General features: G+C 34.5%; 1 protein-coding gene across 1 annotated transcript in view; it reads right to left on the bottom strand.

Annotated features, from left to right (window-relative positions):
* Window positions 1–22,885, bottom strand: part of LOC124355251 (acetylcholine receptor subunit beta-like 1) — a 152,286-nt gene extending 129,401 nt beyond the window's left edge. The window contains exon 1 of the mRNA XM_046806297.1: window positions 22,727–22,885. Coding sequence (XP_046662253.1) covers window positions 22,727–22,784 — 58 coding nt within the window. The 5' untranslated portion in view covers window positions 22,785–22,885. The remainder of the gene's footprint in view (window positions 1–22,726) is intronic.
* Window positions 22,886–23,652: the final 767 nt, after the last annotated feature.

Genomic DNA, 23,652 nt, shown 5'->3' with positions numbered 1-23,652 from the left:
ACTAAATGGGATCGGCTTCTCCTTAAATAAAAATAAAAAATAGAATAAATATATATCTGTAGAAATAACAAAACCTATAATGATATGAGAATGTTACCGATTATTAAAAACCTTTCATAAAAAGCTATTAAGATGATGCAGTCGACTTTTGGTTACAATATATATTTTATTATAAAGACTTTAATAAGTTTTAATAACTTTTAATTTAATGCTTTTATTTTACTATTCAGTAAGTCCCTTTAATAATTTTTCTTGTAGCTAGGAAATATAGACAAATTTGTTTCACTCTAGGAGGACTTTAAAGTAGAAGTTTTGGTAAATCAGGCCCACATGAAAATGGTTGAAAATAAAAATGTGAAAAATTTAAAATTTGTACATAAGTCATAACTTCAGGCATTAATAGTATGTTCTTTCTTGATTTATGAACCAACAAAATTATGGGTTAAAAGAATGAAACATATTTATTTATAACACATAGTTATTTCCTACGGTCATATTTCATGTATTATAAATAAACCTTATCCTCAACAGTTTTTATTTGGAAACCTTAGCAATGTTCAAAATACAAGTAAAATATATGTAAACCGAAAAAATATAAAGTTAGTCTTAAAGTTGGCTCTGTCTCAAAGCAAGAAGTTGACATCGCCTTCTTGGCATGGACACAGGCCATTTTAGGGCTGGGCGTTCTGGGAATCACAGTTGCTTACAGTTTAGTCCAGTCCTTTTAATCCAATAAACTAATGCATATATTTGAGATACATTCTATATCTATAGGTCCCATTCAATAATAATGTATTGATGACTAACATTAAATATTTAGTTACCTTGTAACTTTACCGAAGGCTGTGTGTCATCCAAATTTTGTCGTATTGAAATTAATGTGTTTTTTGGTCTTAGTTGATTGTCTAATGCAAAGAGATTTTTATGATTCAATTTTTAACTTCCTCCAGCGGAGTATCTTGGTGAAATATGCTTCGTACAACATCAGGGGCTGCTGGCCAGAAGGGTTCACTTCTGCCCTGGTTATTATATCCACCAGTTGAACCTACCCTGGGTGCACCAAAAACCCATGTTTGACTTAAATCTGGGCAACCCTATGGATGACCGCGAGTGGCAAATAACTAACAGCAAATATCGAGATATTGGGGTGCAAGGGTATAATGGAAGGTCTAGTCTACTGAGTCGGATGACTGTTGGAGCTGGTAAGGCTGCTAATGTTAAAGGCTGTTGCTAACTAGACTTTAACTAGAGAAGCTGGTACAATGTTGGCCTCTCCTTCTTTTAAGATACATGAATAATATTATGTCCAAAGTCCTCTCTCGTGGAGCTCAACAGGATACTGCCCCTACTATCAACCTTACCCTTCTAAAATATCCTGTCACACCGAAAGCAGCGCAAAGATCCTTTTAGGTCTAAGTGCAATTTCTCAGCTACTGTTTCTGAGAGAAAAAAAGAATCAAGTGCTGATATTCTGAAGAAAACCTGAGTTTTTCTTGGAGACTGGTCGGAAAGCGAAAAAGGAACCAAAAGGCCAGAGAAAAATTTCTCTAACAAGTCACATGGATTTCTAATAACTTCCAGTACCAATGTCAAAGGGTGTCTCTAGTTTCTTTATTTGTTATCTGCTTTCATCATCTTGTTGTGGAAGATGCAACAGATTGAGCCTTCTCAATACCTGACACTCCTGTGATCGTCTGGCTCTAAAACTTTTATAGCTCTACAACAGTCTTCTTAGATGCCGTGGAGCGTGTGGTGGCTGTTACCTATATATACATTTCCAATTAAAATACAAAGAGATTATTTTATTCAATATTGAATAGTATTCCAGTGACCAAGAACCAATTTACATTGTAAGCTCACAGCCTATTTTTTGTGAAATCAAGAAATTTTCCTTAAAAATAAATCGATCATTAGACGCACTACTTTGGTAATATCTAATAGGATTAATACATCAAACTATATTTTATTCCCACATAATAATTATTCAGCTTGAAGAAAATCAAACCTAACATCTGAAACCTAAACAATAGTTGTATCACAGCCAGTTAACGAGTTTAAACAGTCATGAAGACATAATATTCAGCCACGTAGCAACGGTTTATATATAGTTAGCAACAGCTATTTCGATACTGTTACATTTCGACTACCACAAAATTAGCGAGGTTGATGGTCGATGTCTTTTGTAAGAGAAATTCTTTTATTGATTATTATGTGACAATAGAGATTAATGTACCTAGGAGCTAATTGTTATAGCCTCATAGACTGCATTCATTATGTTTAATTTTCTAATATGTGAATTTTGTGAAAAGTCAATTCACTTGTTGTAATATTATATACTTATACAAAAAAGACGTTGACACCCAGTACTTGGAGACGAATCAACAATTACATTTCCATATTTATATTTATATTGAAGAAAAGTTAAAGTGAACGAATATAATTCAGTTAAACGAAGTTACGTTGGGGACTACCTCAAGGTGACTTAAATCATCACCTACAGCTGGATCAAAGAGACAGGATCGCTCAGCGGTCACCCGTCCGAGGAGCAACCACGCTCGACGTTGCTTGATCCAGTTACATTGTGATAACCTCTGTACTCACTAGACCATGCTGTTAATGGCAACTTCCAGCAATACTTGCAACCTCAACCAATTGATAAGCACTTCTGTCCCATTAAATTAGAAATATTGATTTCTGGACTCTAGAAGTTTTCATAATTTAAGAATGAAAGACGGACTTGTACAGACCTGCGGCTGTAGACTACTCGAAAACAACTTGGATAGAGTACATTTTATAAATTCAATAATCCCATTATATGTTATTACTTCAATTGAAATGTACCATCATCTTATTATCAGGGCTCGGTCCTGTGGCTTTCCTTGTTACCATTGATTACGCTATACACCGCCACCGTATCTTCGTTAATATTCATTGGAATTTTGAAGACAATAAATCATAGTACTCAGCAAAAAATTAAAACTTCTTAGAAACCTACATCTTTTTAAATTATGGTAAGTAAAAAATATGTTTTAAATATACTGAAAGCAATGTTAACGACCAGTATAGTTTATAACAATCATAAATAACGATTGCGCTAAATGACTGGAAACCATTATGTGATAATACCACCAACGCACAGTTATATCGTTAATAAATATATAAAATATTATATTTTTATTATAATCCAGATAACCAGTAAAATCAGAAAAAATTTGAGATGAGTTCTATTTAACTGAGTAAACACTTTTTCTATTTAAATTAAGCTTCCTAAATATATATAATATCGTGGATGATAAACATTCATATGCTTTATTCCTAAGGATACTATATTCCGCTTTACACATTAACTATCACTTCCAATTTCCATTGTTATCAATATTTTAGTTAAAAAAATAATAATAAAAGGGATAGAAGACCGTTAAATAGATTACGAGGTGTAACACGAATTAATCTGAAAGATTCTCACACACACACAGAAATAAACAAAATAATAATCAAACCAAACTCTAATTAGGTTATTGTAATTGTGAAATCAATAAGGATTGAAAAATCATAACCGAAAGTATCTTCAGAGAACTTAAAATAAAGAGCCAATAGAAACAAAGGAAAAAAGAGAATGGAGGCTAATTCAATTTAATTTGATTATTGAAATAAAAACTCAATGGATTGCAGTTACAGGGAAACTAATGTAATAAGTTAATTGAAAAGTTAATTGAAACAAGTTAATTGGGAAATGTTCATTCACAAAAATATCTTAAACGTCTTTCATTTTAAGAATTCTTTCAAGACGAGGAAAGTAGTTAGTTACTTTATTTGCGCTCTAAACAAATTTCACTGATGTGATTGTAATGGGTTTCATATCATATGGACTATAAGACCACGTTAGTTATCACGTTTTGTGGAAACATGCAACAGAATCCAATTTTTCTCACAACATGGGGCAAACATTTGTACCAATTTAATTACATTTAAAACTAATTTATCAAGCTAAAACAGTAAGATTACAAGCAATATTTTCAAACAAAGCGGTTGATTAATACACATTATTTTGATTGATTGTTGCACATGCTGAAAAAAGAAATAGTCAATATTTCTAAGTACTCTGTAGTGGTTACCGTATTGATTATAACCGCTTAAGGACAATGTTAAACTTCACACACTTTTACTTCCTTTCTATTTATCGTTAAATCTTGTGAGTTGTCTAGTTTTATAAACCGTGGACAGTCTGCATCAAAACGAATTTTTAGTTTTCCAATATTTGTATTGCTATTGATAAACATATCTTAAATATTTTTTATTTCATAGTTTAAATACTCTACTCAAAAATATACATTTTGCAAACAAAACTACAAAGCACTTATTCATACTTAAGCATATATTCATAATAACTTTGGAATAAGACATTTTCCAAAATGGTGCGATAAAAATTAAGAACGTTAAAGTACATGAGGAATTTTAAAACATTCTTTTTATGGGGGAAAATCAATGTCGTTTACCCAGTGAAACGGTCCCTATAAGAGCAATGTTAAGCTTTTAAATGCAGAATTATGGGAGAGATACAATTATATACGCATCGAATCGCATTTGACTTTTTCTCGCACTGTATATACTTTTTTAAATGTCTCTTAGGAAAAGTGCAACAAATTAGGTAAAAAATACTCATAAAGCAAAAAAGCAAGAGGTTCATGGTTTATTAAATATACTTTTAAGATGGGACATTTACAATAACTGTATGCCCAAAAATAAGGAAGTTAAAGTATTTACTGTTGCTCTATGGGGCTAAAAACCAAGATGGCTGCCAGTAATTCGGCTCTAAAATACGGATAATAAACATTTTCCCAAGTGTTCCAGTGACATTGCTCTGTACTATATTTTATGTGATGGGCGCTAGTTGCGTACTACACCGACAGGAGCGCTAGTTCAGGTACAACATGGTTTATTGCTAGAAACATAGGAGCAATCAATGTACTGATAATCTTGTTTTAGACCAATTGCGTAGTTAGCACTGTTAGCTTGTTGTGTACTGTATGGCGTATATTCAGGGTCATCAGAGATGAAAGTAGAATCAGTGAACTGAGAATGGTCTTACAATGAAAAAGCGCGATGTAATCAATTTTTATTGGCTTTTCATTTCGATTATCCACTCAATTTTGTATTCTGTACTTCATTGTGTTTTGAAATTAAAATTATCATATTTTTAATAAAACACAGTATTTAGTTAATCTAATAAAAACACAAAAAGTCTCCTAAAGAATCCGAAAAAGCACATAAATATTTAATTATGTTTGAACAAATTTGACTATATTTTATAATTCGCACAGTTGTCAAATACTATAGCGTTATTTTTTCCATATTTATCATTTTCTTCATCGCTAAAATAAACAGAGATTAATCACTTGTATATCTACAATACGTCTGATTGGAAGTGAATAGTCTATTTTTATTTGGGCTATAGAAACAATGTAAGTTTTTAAATAAACAAAGTACGTACAAAATTACAACTTCCACAGATAGTTGTAACGAAATCACAAGAACTCATATCAAACATTCCCATAGCATTGAAATAATCGTTATACTCGCAATAATCAAATGTTTCATCAGTAAATTTATTTTTGTATCTAAAACTACAATAATAATATACATGCCAAACTAATTCGCTTTTAATTTATATATTTCATGGGCTGGTAATTTATACAAATCCTGTTTTAAGCTAGATGTCATTTTTATATTAGTAAAGTGGTTTTCTCTCTCTTCGTTGCAATGAATTTTAACTAGAAACAAAGAAAGGAGAACTGCATCTGCGGTATTCTTGTATTAAGTTGTTGAGAAATCAAATATTCTCAACTTGATGAAATAGATATGTTCATTTTAACTAAAAACTACCATTTCAGAACAAATATAATTAAAGAGAGTATTTAGTTTTACTCGGTAGAGCAAATTTGTAAACGAAATGTTAAAGCATCAAATGATTGGAAAGTTTGACGTTTCAGCCTAAGGTTGACGAGAGGCTGTGTTGTGTGTTGTGATCTGGAAGATCAAGCAGGTAAGAAAATTACCAATCGACCGATCAACTGGAATGTCTCGGGAGATAGATACGTATAAATCTCCGAGATTTAAGTCTATAAGTCTGAGAGATACGAGTTAGTGAGTCATACTAATGTTCCTACCTTCATGGTCATGGGGCTCAAATACAAGTACACCGAAGACACTGAAAACTCTAAGAAAAGCTCAGAACCAACGATTTTACCAACTTAATCCAATTTAACAATTTAAAGTTGTTGTTTGGAACACTGCCTACACTCAAAAACCGTAGCTCCTGCAGGATTACCAACCCCCGGTGACCTAACCACTCTCACACGCACACGCACAGCCACAGATCTAATGGTCAGGATATCTTGGCAATCGCGGACTGTGTTCCCAATGTATATTGATCATTTTATAAATTCGTATTACACTATTATAATTTATTCTTGTTCAGGAACATATAACCAACTTTCGTGGTTATAAGCACACCTCATGGTTTTTTATTGAGATAGAAGACAGAGAAGTTAGAATTATATACATAGAAACGGTACATGTATGCCGATTGGTTTTAACTAAATTAAATACTATCTGAGAAAAATAATATCGTTACACATTTTAAACCTTCTTTCCTTGGCAAAAATCCACCATCAAGTGCAAGGAAATCCAGCTTGTGTACTTACACAATGCAATTTTGTGTTCGGCTCCTGCGGATTGTCACAATTACAATCTTCTTATGAAAATAAATAAATAGAGTTCAAATACGATGCTATTTTGTAAATGCTGAATAGTAAAGCTAACTTGGAGATAGTCGGGAGTGCCGATGACCGAACGGTCTAGAACGTCGGAGCTAACATCTGTGGTAGACATTGCGAAGGTTCCAATCCTATCTGATACTGTAGCACTTTTTATAAGTAACGTCGACCCTGTATTTATGCCGACTCTCCTCATTATTCTGTTTAATAAGATCCGGTGGCCCATGAGGACGGACAAAATAAGGCTAAAAAGGAATCAGCCTCTATATAAAAAAATAAATATTATAATACCACTACTTTGACACGTTTATCGTATGTTTTAACTTATTTTACTTAGCGTTTCATGGTTATAACATATATTTTACAATTATTTCAATGCATCAATAAGTACAAAACTCGATTTGTACGCAATGCTCCAAATAAATTACTCAGAGAAGCCAGGTGGTCGAACTGGACTTCTGTGTTAGCGAATAAGTAGTAGGATTAGGTTCTGTAAACCTTCAAGACTACGTTTATACGGACAAATTATAGTCGGTGGATGCTAAATAGTCACAAGGAGCCAATCACTCGGGCAAGCTCACACACGTCTGCAGAATCATCTAGAGTCCTAGTACAGAGAAAGTCGAGTCTTTTCACGATTCCGTGGTAAGAATTTATTGACACTTGCATTAATGAATCTTCTCTATTACAGAGTATTATCAGTCCGTCTACAGTATCCCAAAATATGTCCAAAGTCATCTCTCTCACACGTCTGTAACTGACAAACAATACAAAAACTATACCTTTTAGCAAATTGACGAATCAGGCTGGATTTTTAAATTCCAGGTTTCCAATTATTCATAACATCTCGATTTATGAATTCTTTAGATTTAGAATTAATGATAAACAGGTTTATATAGACTTGAAATTTATTTGTGGACTTTCGTTACTTTCCATTGTCAGTATATTGATCTGATTGTCAAAGAGGTGGTTCCTGGTGATTGCCTATGCTAACAAATAGTTAACTCATAAGTTCAACGTATACATATGACAACAGTTCCATTCTGTACTCTGGAGCTTCTCACATCCCTTTACAGCTTGGAAGGGAATTGTGCCCGAATCATAATGAGATAATATCGAGGTAGTTTCGAAGTAACGAGAGTCCACCAGCCCTCAATATTAACGCGAGTGTCAATTGTTGTTAGACTTTCAGGAAGGGATGGCAGGAAGTGGGGGGGGGGGGCGGTCAAGGGGTCACGATCCACCGTACCATCAATAAGTGAACACAGAGGGGGCAACGCTGTGCCCTGGGGCATTCCCTTCAACAATTCACGCCCAACGCCACGAATTAGCCATACAACCCTTACTCGGTAAGCTCCTTTCGGCGAGGCAAATAACACAAAATCTAAAAAGTGGCCATACAAAAATTTGTTGAATTAATGAAATATCAGTTTCAATCAATGCAAATTTATAGACAAATTTTAAGAGGTTAAAGTTTCATGAAGTTAATAGACAATAAACAATTTTTAAACGCCAAACCATCAACTTTACCACAGTTTGAATGGAACTATGAGCTTGTTTGTTGATTCACATGCTCGATCGAACAGTCACAAGGCTAAAACCTTTTAATTTTGCACCAATCACACACTTTGCCCAAGAAAGAAAACAATGGATTTTGACACTGTACCTCAGCTGCAGCTGAACGATACGTTTTAATGACAGGAAAATTCCAACAGTTAATAATGATAAAGTACTTTCGTTTAAGTTCTATAACTACGCATACTACCTCAATTTGTTCCTTTTATTTAAAGAAATTCCTCTTAAAACAAATTTGTAAGAAGACCACTTTTAAAATCCCAAAATATGACTCTTTAGTAATGTATTTATTTTACATCTTTGCGAATGCCTGTAGTAAAAGAAATATTGAATTTAATTTATGTAGTGGGAACAATATTTATGTAGTTATAACAATTATTTATGTAGTTATATTGAACTGTTAATCAACTCAAAAACTTATCTGAAGTTCCATGTTTAATCTAACGATGGAATTAAGTAACGAGAGACTCAGATGACAGGCAATCATAAACACGGCTTCACTGGTAATCTAAATGCAAATTTGAATATGGCTCTGTTTAAGAAGTAACAACCACCGCCATCAGTAAAGGTACCTAATATAATTATTGGGAAACTTGAAACTATTTTCACTCTTAGCCACAGAGAGTATTATTAACAAAACTAATTATTTAGTCCTCTATTTCTTATAGAAGTTTTTTGTATATGATAATAGGAAGTAAAAATAGTTTGGTTAGTAAATGACTACTATTCAGATTTTCAAATATAATTGACTACAAGACTATAATTCAGACTTAACTTATCATAAGTTAAACCCTAGACTCTTACAAATATACCATTGAAACCTATGCGAAATATTTCAGAGATTATATTTATTCACATTACCATCTTTTCTTGAGTGCAACTTCCGTTCTCACAGACTATAGACTAGTACGCTATCATTTAATCTTTCATAGAACTCTCCATGTATTCCAGCTAATGTAGTGTGACTTGCTTTATTAACATTGATTTATTATACTTCGTGAGTCTCGTGTGTTTGTGTTTACAACCCAGCACCTTTACCAACCTCATTCTAATATTCTATTGTCTATTAAATAAACATACACCCAAAACAAACCCGTCACCTATCACTCAACATTTATGTTGTAACAGGCGTATGACGTCATACAAAGAGAAATCCACGCCAAATGTCTTCGTGACCACAGCCTTCTAGATTGCATGACATCTGCTCTCGTTTACACTATAACATCTGCACGTTTTTCTGACTTCTCTGACGGTGGACCGAGTAGCTGCCGAGTAGTCAGGAGTTGTGTCTAATATTCTTAGATTATTGTACTTGCTCACAGAAGGACGATGGCAAGCTCCTTGACAACATCTAAGGTTCGTATGAAAATGGTTTTGGATTCTGATGAGGAAATTGAATGTGAATCCAAATGAAACCGCTGGTTTCACCGTGCCTGTACAAACATCTCTAAGGCTGACTATACTCAACTGTCCATGGATCCAAACAAAAAATGGCGCTGTAATAGGGTTGACTGTGTGCCCCTTTCGGAGGATCCCATTCTTGTGCTGACGTTCAGTCTTAATTAGCTTATGTACAAGATAGACAGCTGGTCTGACCACATAACTAATAGGTAAAATTACAACCGGAATTGCAGAAATAGAATCAGATATTGGGATAATCAAGGATCAAATTTAGAAACTTGAACCGCGGGTCTTTAGCTAATAAAGTGAAAATTGATAGTTTATTATCTGTAGGGGAGTCCGTCAAGAATAAAAAAACAAACGACACTGAGTCTATAATCAAGGAAATGAATGACAGATCCCAGCGAGCTAAGAATGTTATGATCCATGGAATTCCAGAATCCAAGAATAAGGATGTCAGAGAAAAAATTAATTATGATAGGGTTGGTACCATTTTTAAATCTCTTAAACTGACTTGCCTTCAGGTGACAAAAGTGATCAGGATTGGAAAATAAAAACCTGAGAAACTCCGCTCAGTAAAAGTGACCTTTAAGGACTCAACAGAATCCATTTCGTTCTTAAAAAATTTCCACCCAGATTCATATAAAGAAGCCTTTCCCAACTGTAAACTAGATATATCTCATGATCGTACGCTAATGGAGCGGTCTAATTTGGCCGAACTCAGGAGCGCCCTCGATGCGAGAATGAAGGCTGGTGAACGGAATCTCACTATAAAGTACCAAAATGGGACCCCAAGTATTGTTCAGACGTCAAAAAACTAGCTTCATCTCACCGGCATATCTTAGCCTACTACCAAAATGAAAATGGTTTAAGGAGCAAACTAGATGAACCATGTGAACCATGATGAACCAACTATATAGCCATGTCTACATATGATATAATAATTATTACTGAAACCAATCTTTCTGCTGATGTAAACGATGATGAACTATCTTTTGACAACTGCACTATTTCTAGATGTGACATAGATGTGTGATTTATAGATCACAATTAACCGTTTCTAAATCCAGTAAGGGTGGGATGGTGGTTGCTGTAAAAAACAATATTCAGTCATTTCGGTTGATATCTGGTGTTGATCACATTGAGCACTTGCTGATCACAATTGAGCCCTCCAAAGGCACTACCTGGCTCTTTGTAGCTATATACCACCTCAACAGCACGTCTCCAATTACAGCAGTCTTCTTTGTTCTATTGAGGAGGTGATTACAGACCGCGACTTTGAAGAAATTATATTAATTGGGGATTTCAATCTACCCGATGTTGATTGAGGTCTATAATGCCTATAATTGTGGCCACACTCCTGCCTTTAGAGTAATGCTCTCTATAATGGATACTTATGATTTTCAGCAAGTTAATCATATATTTAATGGAAGGGGTGTCTTGTTGGATCTAGTCTCGTGTTCTAATAAAAGAGACAGCGTCTCCTTGGAAACGGATACTCTTCTGTCCGTAGAGGAGAGTCATCATCCGCCCCTCTCTATTTCTCCACCTTAAAATTTTAAAATAACAGAGGAGTACCCCTCTAACTACAAGTTTGACCTTAAAAAATGCAACTTAAAAAATGTCTACAACTCCCTTTCAGGCGTGGACTTAACATCCATATTGAAGAATCCTAATCTCAACGAAGCAACTGACAACTTTCTCTCTACGATTTTTCCGATGCAGTTAGGCTCAACTCGCCTATTAGAAGAGTGTTGGTGTATCGAAATTTCCTAGGTAGTTTTCTAACGTTTCTAGAAATCTACTGATCACTAAAAAGAGTCTACATAAACAGTACAAGGAACAACCAACAGCCTGCAAATACCTTCGTTTCTCTAGAGCAAGAGCATCTTGCAAGATTTCTGCGAATAGAGACTACCATCAGCATTTGAGAAGAGTAGAGCAAGGTGTAACAGGGAACCTTCGTTTCTTCTCAATCATAAACACTTCGACGGTACCCTCACGCATGGTTTATAACGGCAACCGAAACAAGTGAACCGCAAGAAATGTGTGAAATATTCAAGGGATACTTTTGCTCAGTCTTCTCGAAACCAATAGAAGCTAGTAGTGATCACCTTTGAAATTCCTCATGTTCATGTTTCAGTCTACAAGAGGTATTCGATAAGTTAAAAAAAGCTTGATGAGACCAAAGGTTGGGGACCTGATGAGATTCCTCCTATGATTTTAAGATATTGTCGAAGTATATTGGTTTAGGCCAGTTTGTGACCTTTTCAAAGCATCACTGGCCTACTGGTGTTTTCCCGGAAGCGTTCAAGTCTGCCTATGTGGTTCCAATCCACTAAACGGGACTTGTCGATGATGTCACAAATTACAGACCAGTTTCAAATCTAACGTCATTGTCTAAGGTAATTGAGGCACTCTTCCTGTACCGCATTAAGCTAAAGCTAGCTGGCATAATCTGTTCTCAGCAGCATGGTTTTTCACAAGTGGAAGGTATACCGTGTCAAATTTAGCACTTTTTCAATCAAGAAATCCATGAAGCCTTTCTCTCTAACACTCAGCTGGACGGAAATACTTAGATTTCTCAAGGCGTTTTGACATGGTGGATCACACTTGTCTCTTGAAGAAGGTCCCAGGGATTTGGGAACATTGGAAGTTAAGTGGTTGGCATGCTACCTCTCAAAAAAGAACGGCTATTTATAAAATTTGCATCGGCCACCTCTTCGGAACTTGTTTTACTTTTTATAAATGATCTGCCTGGGGCTCTTCAGGGGAATTCCCTTCTTTTCGTAGACGATGTAAAAAATGTTCTCAATCATATCGTCAGAAGACGACTGCTTGCGGATTCAGGATGATCTACTTATGATCGACAGTTGGTGTGAGACCAATAGAATGAGGCTTAATATTAAAAAATGTCAAGCAGTAACATTTCATCGTTGTCACTCATATATAACCTTTGAGTACTCTGTAAGTGGGTAAGTGGCGAACCCATACCTCGTGTCCAAGAGTTAAAAGATCTTGGTGTTTTATTAACACCTTCATTGAAACCCTGAGCTCCATATACTGAACATCTGCGACTGGGGGCGAACAAGATGCTGGGTTTTGTTCTCCGCTTCTCTAGAAACTTCAGCAACGTATCAGCATTTAAGACTGTACTGTGCCTTGGTGCGTCAAATTCGTTAATATGGCTCTCCTGTCTGGAATCCACATCAAAAATTTCTCAAATAGAAGAACTAGAGAAAATCCAAAAAAGATTGGTCCGAGCGGTGGGCGTCAGGATGTGTTTTCACCTATCAACAAGTCCCCATAGAAGACCTGTTCCTTGATTTAGGGCTCCAGTCACTCGCGTGTCGCAGATTTACCGCAGACATTATGTTGCTACATAAGATCCTCAACGGCAAAGTAGACTGTCTACATACTACAAATGGTCTATTCAAGACTCCATCATACACCCAATCTAGCGACCAGTTTGTCAGGTAATATCACCGTACCAACTACACTGCAAATAGTGCGATGGTCCGTCTTCAAAGATACGGAAACAGTGTTGACAGTGTGTGTGACTTTTTCCAGGACAGTAAAACAACACTCAAGGCGAAGATTGCAGGTCTTGGAGTAGAAATGCATTAATAACTTTTTTCTACTTACTTTGTTACCTTTATATTGTTATGTTTATGTTGCATATTTATATTGCTATATTTGTATAGTTATTTTATATTGTTATATTGTTATATTTATCTTGTTATGTTTGAAATGTTACTTTTATTAGATGTTTATTTTATCTCTTTTTAACTACCTCCTAATTGCTAATAAATAGTCTAAGGTACGGTATTTCATAAATCTTTCACTTGCTATCAAAGATTAGGGTAGGTACCTGCATGAATTAAGTTATTATCAATCAGTTTCTGTTTTTGGCTTTTTCATACTTAGTTTAAGTCTGGTTTTCGGCCATTTAATTTATTAGGATAAATGACTTATTTTTCTTGTTTTGGATGACTCTATAATATGTCTACTGCTTTTTAATGGTTGCTGTTGTATTGATATATATATATATATATATATATATATATATATATATATATATTTGTAGGCCTATCTCATTTTTATATTTATATTGTAATACATGTTATTGCTAGATTTAGCTTTAAATTTATATCCTTATACTTGCATGTTACATTTATTTAAGTCTTTATTCATTTTGCACTATTACTTATCAATTTCCGAATAATGATGTCTTTCACTTAAATCAACTATTTGCTACCATTGATTAGGGTGTACTTTGCAAAATTTTCAAATTTTGTTTATAATTATGAATCACTATTTTTTATTTATAACTAGGATGCAGATGGCAATGGTTTACATGGTCTAATTTTTTCAATATTTTAGTTTAGCATCTTGAGTAGAATTATTTAATTCTTTGTCTAATGTCTGTAGAAATGGAGATTGTCCGTTGATATGTAAAACAAAGTCATAGCCGGCGGCCAAAGCTTCTTGCCACCTGGAGTAATCTTTAATTCGATATCAAATTGCTAGCTCGAGCTTCTAACAACATTGCATCCTGCTATGTACCAAAGATCAACCTTGGCTGATGGGAAAATTGGTCTTACCCACAGCGCAAGTTGTTACATTACGTGTTTGGACAATTATACTAGAGCAGCTGATTCTACATATAAAAATAAAAATATTTTGTAGAAAGTCATCGCCTCGAGACCTAAATTTACACATTATGTAAATATATCTATATATATCCAACGTTCAGTTAAAGTAATATTGTTGGCAGGCAACTGGTATCAATAATTTAATCTTCGTATTTTAGTGTTATAAAATGTATAGAGGATGCATGTTGATATGAATTTTGAACCGTATTAAAAACTTTTTCTTTAGATTAACACCTAATTATATAAAAAAACGTGTGGGTTAGTAATTGGATTCGTTGACAAGTAATTTGGCACCAACTTTAGGGGGCATTGGGGGAGGGGCTTTTTTCCTGCAGTTTTTATTGAGAACCAATCACTGTAGAATAGTTAAAGACGCCAGTTGGGAGGAAATAATATAAGAATATAAGAACAGTGGGAACGAATATAACAATATTTTTTATGGTTGTAATTTAAATTTAGTCTCTAACAATTTTTTTAAAAAGCATTTGATTTATACGTTATTTCCGTTGTTTTGATGTCAAATATGATTAAAATAGTGAGAATTAGGTGAAAGTCTTTAACATGAGTAGAAAGGTAAAATAAAGTTTTGTTAGTAAACCATTTACAATCAAAAAAGGTTTCAAAACATAAAAATAGTCTGAATATATTAGTAGATTAACAAAAATACTACATTTAAACAACCAAACTTTACAACTTATATGGTACTTACTTATGCTAGTCAATAAGCTCAGTTTGAAAACGTATCCTTTTTTGCATCACATAACCTTAAGACGTTTTACTATAAGCTTTAAAAACATTACTTCCTGAGATAATATTTTCTTTCACATACATATATACTTTGTATGAACATGCCTTTATTGCAAATGTGATATCGTTCTTGGAAGCACTATAATTGCTGCCAATCATATTCCCAAGATGAAAACAACCAAGAAGGAGACACGAATTGCAATTATTATAAAACATTTACAGTAATAATTCACTACACTGTACACTATGCATTGATTCACTTTAATAACTCTGTTTTCCCTAAAATATCTGGATTTTTATAATAAAGACAGGTAAGGTTTGTAGCATTAAGCTACTAGGTTTGTTCACAATTACATGTCGGCCCCAGGCGTGTATCACCCCCCCTCACCCCCCGACACGCACAGCTTCTCGACCCCCATTAAACTAATGGCTCCATGACACTCTGCTTCTCTGCTTCTCAGAAGGAAACTACAGTTTTCCCAGCATTGCTCAATAAATTATAGATCCTGCATAATTTCTAAAACTCAACCCAAAACGCTACAGCTTACTTTAAACAGTTCTGAACCATTCGTTTTTTTTTTATTGAAACACATATTCATTATTTGTCTCAACCTGTATTATCTTCATATTCCACGTGCACCTCAATAATTTAGAAAGCATGAGCAAAGATTAAAAACTTGAACTTTCCTGCAGCGATGTTTCGAACTGACCAAACTGTCATTTTTCCGTGAAGATTAGATCCAGTGAGTTGAGGACCTTCTAGGAACACAATTTTCTCTTTTGGATATTTTCTTCCTGAACAATTATACCTAACTAGTAATTGATACGTATAGCTCTTAAATTCAATTCCTATTTTCTCACTGATATCCTCTAAGTTTCTTTAAATGAACTGTCCTTTGAACTTTTAATCTTCTAGCACATAATATAGTCATAAAAACAATTATGCCAAAATGTATTTTATTTCGGTTAATTAGCTCATCTACATCTTTAAATGTCAGTACTACCTGGTCAGATGTTTCTACAAATGTCTGACTCCTCAACTCCAAGACTTGGTTCCACGGTTTCGTCACATCTCTAGGCTCTGCATCGTCTTGGTTGTTGTCTTCTACTGCTAGAAGGCTTGAATTCTTCCTACATCTGAACTATCTTGGACCCTGATACTATTCAGCAAGAACCGCTAAGCACATTAAATCCTGAACTTTGAATCATTAAATCGCTTTAGCGTATGTCTAGGAAGTTTTTGGTTCGTAGGGCTCGACCACAGAATATTCTGAACTGTATAATGAGTAATACATTGGTAATATAAGTATTAAAACGATCCAAATTCTCGCTAATCTTTTGTCTTTGAGTTCTTGCTCATAGAGATCTGACTCCTGAGTTTTTTGTGTATCCGTATCTCAGCTTGCATGGTTCCATTATGGAACTCCTTCAAGTATCTTCTCATGATACCTAAGCATCCTTCTCAGACATGTCACGAATGTATTTCCACATATCTATGTCTTTCATAATGCGTTGCTTATTCTCTCTGCATGGGTAGCTTTGATTATTTATCAGAGATCTCTAACTTGTTTGTATAATCTGCCATGCCTCTTCGATGTCCCACTCTTTGTTAGCCTACTAGAACCAAGGGCTTCTCTTAATGCATTTATGCCGTGTACTCTTCAGTTAATATTTTCATGCAGCCTGACATTATTTCATGTTTTAATACTGCCGTGAGTCTTTCCCTTTGTTTTTGTCATAAGTTATACTTTAGTTAAATTAATGATACTTATTAATGTAAAAGGTTCACTATAACAATGTTTAGATGTGGTCATTTTAACGTGGTTGCTTTAATTAAAAACCACAATCAGATATTTAACAAGGTTTATTCAACACACCTTTTGTTTACCAGAATGTAAATAATTACACATGATTGTAACTTAGATTCGAATAATATTACGTAGTTTAGGCTGGAAATAGCAGACTAATAAACTATCCGTCGATTACTAAAATTCAAACCAACAATATAGTCTTTCTATTCCAAAAAGTTTTTCGATGGAGGGGAAAATACGCTATACGCGTTTAAGTCGCTTTTAATAATGATAATTGAACGGTACAGATATTTTTAACAATACATTTTTGTCAATTTCATGTCACTATATTTTGCATTGATGCAACTAAACAAAGAGAGCTTTTAATGAGGATTTGTCGATGTCACTGAACTTAGCTTCAAACCATTGCACATGTCTGTGCAGAGCATTGACGGAAAAGGTGTGCAAGCCTAATCAAATATGAGCTTTCTGATCTGTATACGTTGTACAATTGTATTTTTTTAAAGGAAAGAAGCGCTGTGTATGAAGCTCTAGTGAAAGAAGACTCCGGTAAGAATCCCAATTTTGTGTGAGAAAGTAATTATGTAACCTTTAATAATAGTTACACTAACAAATTAGATCCCATAAAGTATAGTTCAGTGACAAAACAAATGTTGGAACATTGTGGACGTGACCAACCTGTCGCCTTCTCTAAGTAAGTAGAATAAATTATTTTGTTTTAGTTTTAAAGAACATCACTTCAAATAAGAAGCATTTGTTGAGGTCTACTGTATAAAAATCACGATTATGCAATTAAAATTTATTAAAAATCGGTTTTCAGAAAGTATTTGTTCGTTAACTGACAAAAACACTATAAAAAAGGAGTTTTAGGGCTTAAAAAAAACTTAAAAAGCCCTAGTGTGTGTATGGTTCTTATAAATTTAAGTGGGAATACTGGAAATGTATAACTTAGGAAATATTTATAGATTAGCTACCATAAAGTTTTCAAACAGTAACAAAACAATATATTTAGTGAAAGCGTCATTAAAATTGTAACCTAAAGATGTAGGGTTTTAGTAAAGAATAGTGTTTAATAATCTTAAAAAAAGAAATATATTGACTCAGACTTCAGAAGGCCACTCTTACTCGGTCATACATCAACATAGCAATTATTAATCATGGGAAATTTCAATCACAAGTGGACTTCGAAATAAACATCATAATTGTCTGAACGATGCGCACACGAAGCGAGAATGGCCCACGGATGTGCGGCTCCACTGGGCTGATAGATACGGCAAACGAAGGAAACGTCAAAATGATTTAAAGGCTCAATGATTTTGCGTGACCTCACAAGGACCCCAAATTTAAAAGAATCTTACAGATAAACAACGATTGTCTAAAATAAAAAAAACCGTTTAACCGTAATTCGTGTAATGCTGTGATTTACTGGGTTTTACATGAGTAGTTATTCAATATGTCAATTACACTAATGAAAGCAAAATAAGGAAAGGTCGTATTTATGTCACAAAAATAGTTTCACAACCATGTAAAGTTACACATCCGTCAGTTGCACACCCCTATCCCATATTCTATGTAGTTATAATACTAACAGGAAGCGATGACCGGCCATCTATCTTATACACAGAGATGACACTCTGCAGTAATACTGCATTCTCAAATACAACTTAATTCAAATTCAATATCTGTAGAAGGGAAACAAGAATAATACTTTTCCGGTATAATTTCACCTTTACATAATGCTCGCGTTTGTTCGCACGGATTATATCATCGTTACAGCCTATGTCGGAGTGTGTGCGCTCGTTTGATTGATTGTATGTATCTAATCTTATTTAACAACAAACGAGTGCAGCAATGTACGAACTGTAAGGATCTGACACAATCACTTTAAATGTTATTAAAATCGGGCAACAAAAATATGGATTTTTGTTATATCTTTTATGTAATTTTGACTTTATTTAAACCAAGAATAAGCCAAACTAATAACTACTACACGGCGCCGCGGCGATGCTACATTAAGCAAATTATAAGAAAAAAGTAGTTGTTTTACACGTCGTGTACCATTGTTAGCATGTAGGTGGAATATATAAACATTGATAAAGTACTTTAGTCAATGAATTTGATTTTTCATCCAATTTCATCCCAAATTTATTTAAGTATTTGGGATATTGTACAAACACCAATAAGTCTAAGGATAGAAGAAAACGTTGTGTACCATTGTTAGCATGTGAGTGGAATATATAAAGTACTTTAGTTAGTGTATTTGAGTTTTGCTAGTTATTTAAATATTTGGAATACTGTACAAACATCGAGAAGTCTAAAGATAGAAGAAAATTTATGTGCTATTGTGAGCATGTGGGTGGAATATATAATCATTGTTAAAGTACTTTGGTAAGTGTATTTTAGTCTTATTAGTTATTTTAATACTTGGAAAACCGTACAAATGAAGTACATAAAGCAGACGCTGATTATATAGACATAAAGTATACTCGATGAGACAAAAAATAGCTGCAGTTGTTTCTTTATATATTAAATTAAATTAATTTTTCCAGATTTTAAGCACAATTCAGGCCTGATATGGACTATTGAACATTTAGATGTCAAAGCACGTGTGCTATATATAATTCTATTTTATGCGGGTTTCAATCAATTTGAAGCACGTTTTTTTAATGTTGGCTTCGTAACTAAAACCAGACAGAACGCTTGGCCTGTTACAGAAAGAATTATAGCAACTTCAATAGAATGTATTAAATTTAAAGTATTTACGAAAAAACGTGAGTTAATATATGTTTTACACTTAGCTTTACCAAAAACATAAACCTTAGAAAAGGTGAACTCCATAGGAGTTTTATCTACACTTCCATTCAATTCAATATCATTCTAAACATATAACAGAGGTAACAAATAACAGGAAAATAAATAGATGATAGTATATCATACATTATATTATTAGTTGTACTAAATGAATAAATCTGAAAGTGGATACATATATAATTTCAAAGCAGTAGTTCTTTAGTTTTGAAGCTATAAGGTTTTTGTTGAGAAATTTTGTACTATAAATCTCCTGTATACAGTTTGTTTGACCAAATTCCCAACAATTATGTTTCCTAGCATATTTGGCATGATAGGATTTTAAGGGTTACATTTTTGCATTGTATATAGCTTATTGCACTCTGAGAGTGTTACGTTATTTATATACAGTGATTACCCAGGAATTGTCCACAAAGTGTTTTAGGACTGTTCTGCTATTAATAGTTAAAAGTTGTTCAATTATTTGATAATTCGTTTTGTTTGATTCTTTTTTTTACCTAATACAAAGGTTTACAGGATTAAAGAATACAGTGGCTTTGTCTCATTAGTGCTGAAAATTCCACTGTTATCAAAACGAAAGTAATTGAATACTTTATAAAAAAAAAAAACAAATTGTTTCTCATTTTATAAAACTACAGTTCAATGAATCTCAGAAGTGTTTTGTCCAATTGTATCAATGAAGGGACTGTACATTTTAATAGTTATAGAGAGATTCGTCATGCGTTTTCAAATATGTTTACTATCAAGTTGTTTGTTTGAGTTTTTCGTCACATCTGTAACTGTCCAAATTTTAAAACTAGCAAAATACATATTTGTAATATGAAATAGTTTTTATAAGCCAGTGTTTGCACGAGATTAGAGTTCTATATTGTAAGAATTGTACGTAATGCATTTTTATTTAACAACCCCCTATTGTTAAGACGTCAATACTTTAAACGAAGGGAAATACAAATGATATTCTGAAACGTTTAAATCCTGAAACTCTTTCTAAAGTTTCTAGTTTACATTCACAAAAAGTATTTTTAAGAAACCTTCAATATTTAAAATATTCAAGAACATTTATGTAACTTTAACAATGAAGAGCACAAAATATTTTTTTTAAAACGCACCTGTTATATATAAATTAGAATGTTATTGATGTATAAATAAATTATTTAGGAATGATACATGGTGTCACCGTTTGTGAAAGGTTATGGTCGGGTGCGTGAGCCATGCCTTGTGGGTTAACAAGGGGTGGTTTGCGGGGGGGTGGGTGAGGGGGTAAATTGTGGCACTGGGAAAGGGGATAACCACGGTTTTCAATATTTTACTAGGGCTACTACTTATGCGTAATCATTTTTGTTAGACACAGCTATGCTACATTGTCATATACTTGTTACGTGTTTATATAAATTAAAATTGATTACAAACAATAGGTTTATTGCAATTAATTACATATAAAGTGTAAATCTGTATGTTTATTGTTTAGTAAATATGGAACTTTTAGAATATCACTGATATTTCTTTTGTAAATTTATATTTTTATAATAAAATATTTATAACTGACAGTTATTTGAAAAATTCTACCAAATAATACATAATAATAATAATAATTTGAGTTTATAATTTATTTTACGAAATTGCTAAAATACTGTTTTTTTTTTACGTTTTACGAACGTATAAATCCTAGTCAAATTTTGGAACTGAAATATCAACTTTTAAACGGTTAAAAGTAAACTACTTTTTGAAAGTGGTATAAAATTTAATAAAAACGTTTCGCGAATTATTTGAGAGACGAGTAACTATTAGATAGCTTGTAGCATCTTTTTTACTACAATAATGCATTTCCCAGTTGATTTAAAATTAAAGCGCCTTTTGTCACCACTACAGCAATATCTAAAAATAATTTATTTTTTAAATATTAGATTTTGTATTGAAAATATCAATCTTGTGGGGCCAACGACTTTAAATCGTTATGGAAAAATGAGAACTCAGTTTAATACGTATGTTAAGATTAAAATGCTGTAGCTTAAGTTTTGTTTTTTATACTTTGACATATTCAATTCCACCCCCTGTTATTATAGATCAGACACAAGAGTGAACACAAACGACTGTAAATGTATTGGGTTAGGTAGACACAACCCGGACAGGGTGAAGAGCCAATCCCTCAGAGGCTGAGCATTCCGATTCATTTATGGACAAAAATTATCAATGACATCTGCCAGTCGGCCTGTGACAGCCTATTGCCTATATCATAGCTGAGACAAACTGTTACGATACAAGCTACTGCTTTATTCAAGGTTGGAATGGTCTATTATGTAGGTGGGGAAGGACCAAAAGGGTGGGGTTACTTTAACGTCATCATGAGGCATTTCTTTCTTTACTGACGGTTTAAAAACTCAACAATACGGTAATAAGCACTTTTAGAAAGGGTTTTAAATGGTAAAATAGGTTTTGGAACGGCGGTAAAACACATTTAAAGGAGGCCACCGTACAGACGCCATGTTGGTTACAGCATTTGCAGCTTTCTTAGCAATAATTATTGATAATGGTGTGGTTAGAATTTTATTGCTATTGATTTATCATGGTGATAAATAATTTGTTGAAAAGGATTATCTGATACGCTAAATAATTGGTATACGTTCTAGGTGGGACTTTCTTTGATAGGATTGATAACAAAACCAGGGCGTGAATATTTATGGAAATTGCAGGTCAGTACTGTTAAATCTATATACATATATATATTGTTGTATTCTAGGATACTTTAAGGTGTTTTTTGGCCCAACAATGAGGTTGGGCCAGGGCGTGAAAGCACAGTGGGTTGAAATCGTGTGGGCTTTAAAAGCACAAAATAGTACGTTACAGGGTCAATGTTACACTATTTAGGTATGCGTTTTATTTATCTCGAGTATCCTTCGAGGAGAGCGCCTCCTCGGCGCTGGCCAGAGTTTGTTTACAAAGCTGCAGGACTCACCGGGGAAGATGGCACCATATACGAGCAGCATGACCGCCGCTAGACAAGTTGATTTCATAGTGCGCTGTCAGTGTTTGCGAGTCCCATCCTAGCTCACTCACTCATTCACTCACTCAACACTGTGCTGTACGGTACATGGCGATGGCGACCGCCGGCCGGGTCGGGGAGTGTTCCCTGCCGGGCCTCCGGACATATCGACCTGACCTCAGCGCCTGCGCCACCCACTACACCACACCTCGCCGCTCCCCTCACACTACTCTGCTCTCTGCTAATTATCCGAGTGGCTTTCTTCTCAATGGTCACTGGGGATGATCAGACGTAAGCGGCCTGGGGGGCGTACCTCCTCGGCCTTGGGACCCTCGCAAGGTCACCGAGGATGATCAGACGTAAGGGGTAGGCGTACCTCCTCGGCCTCGGGGCCATAGAAAGGACAACGGAAATAATCAGATGTAAGGGGTCTGGAGGCGTACCTCCTCGGCCTTAGGGCCCTAGCAAGGTCACCGGGGATGATCAGACGTAAGGAATCTGGAGGCGTACCTCATTGATCTTAGGGCTCTAGCAAGGTCACCGGGGATGATCAGACGTAAGGGATCTGGAGCCGTACCTCCTTGGCCTTGGGGCCCTCGCAAGGTCACCGGGGATGATCAGACGTAAGGGGCCTGGAGGAGTATCATCTTGTCCTTGGTATCCTCTCAAGGTTCCTCGAAAACTCGTTTCGCTCTCCGAAATTTCTTCAGTTGGAAGAAATCTGCAACTGTAAATAAAACTATCCAAGATTTTGAATTATGTGAACCTGATTACATTGTGAAGAAACATCAAGGGACCGGGACAAAAAATTCTAACTATTCGAAGTTGGTTTTACGTTGCCAATGATTGTACGCAGTTTGCTTTACTATTTTATTTATTCTGAATTTTCTTGCTGCCAT

This window comes from Homalodisca vitripennis, chromosome 2, assembly GCF_021130785.1.
Source record: "Homalodisca vitripennis isolate AUS2020 chromosome 2, UT_GWSS_2.1, whole genome shotgun sequence".
NCBI classification, from domain to species: Eukaryota; Metazoa; Arthropoda; class Insecta; order Hemiptera; family Cicadellidae; genus Homalodisca; species Homalodisca vitripennis.
The sequence above is the reverse complement of the archived record's forward strand: the minus strand, read 5'-3'. Positions and strand labels throughout refer to the sequence as shown.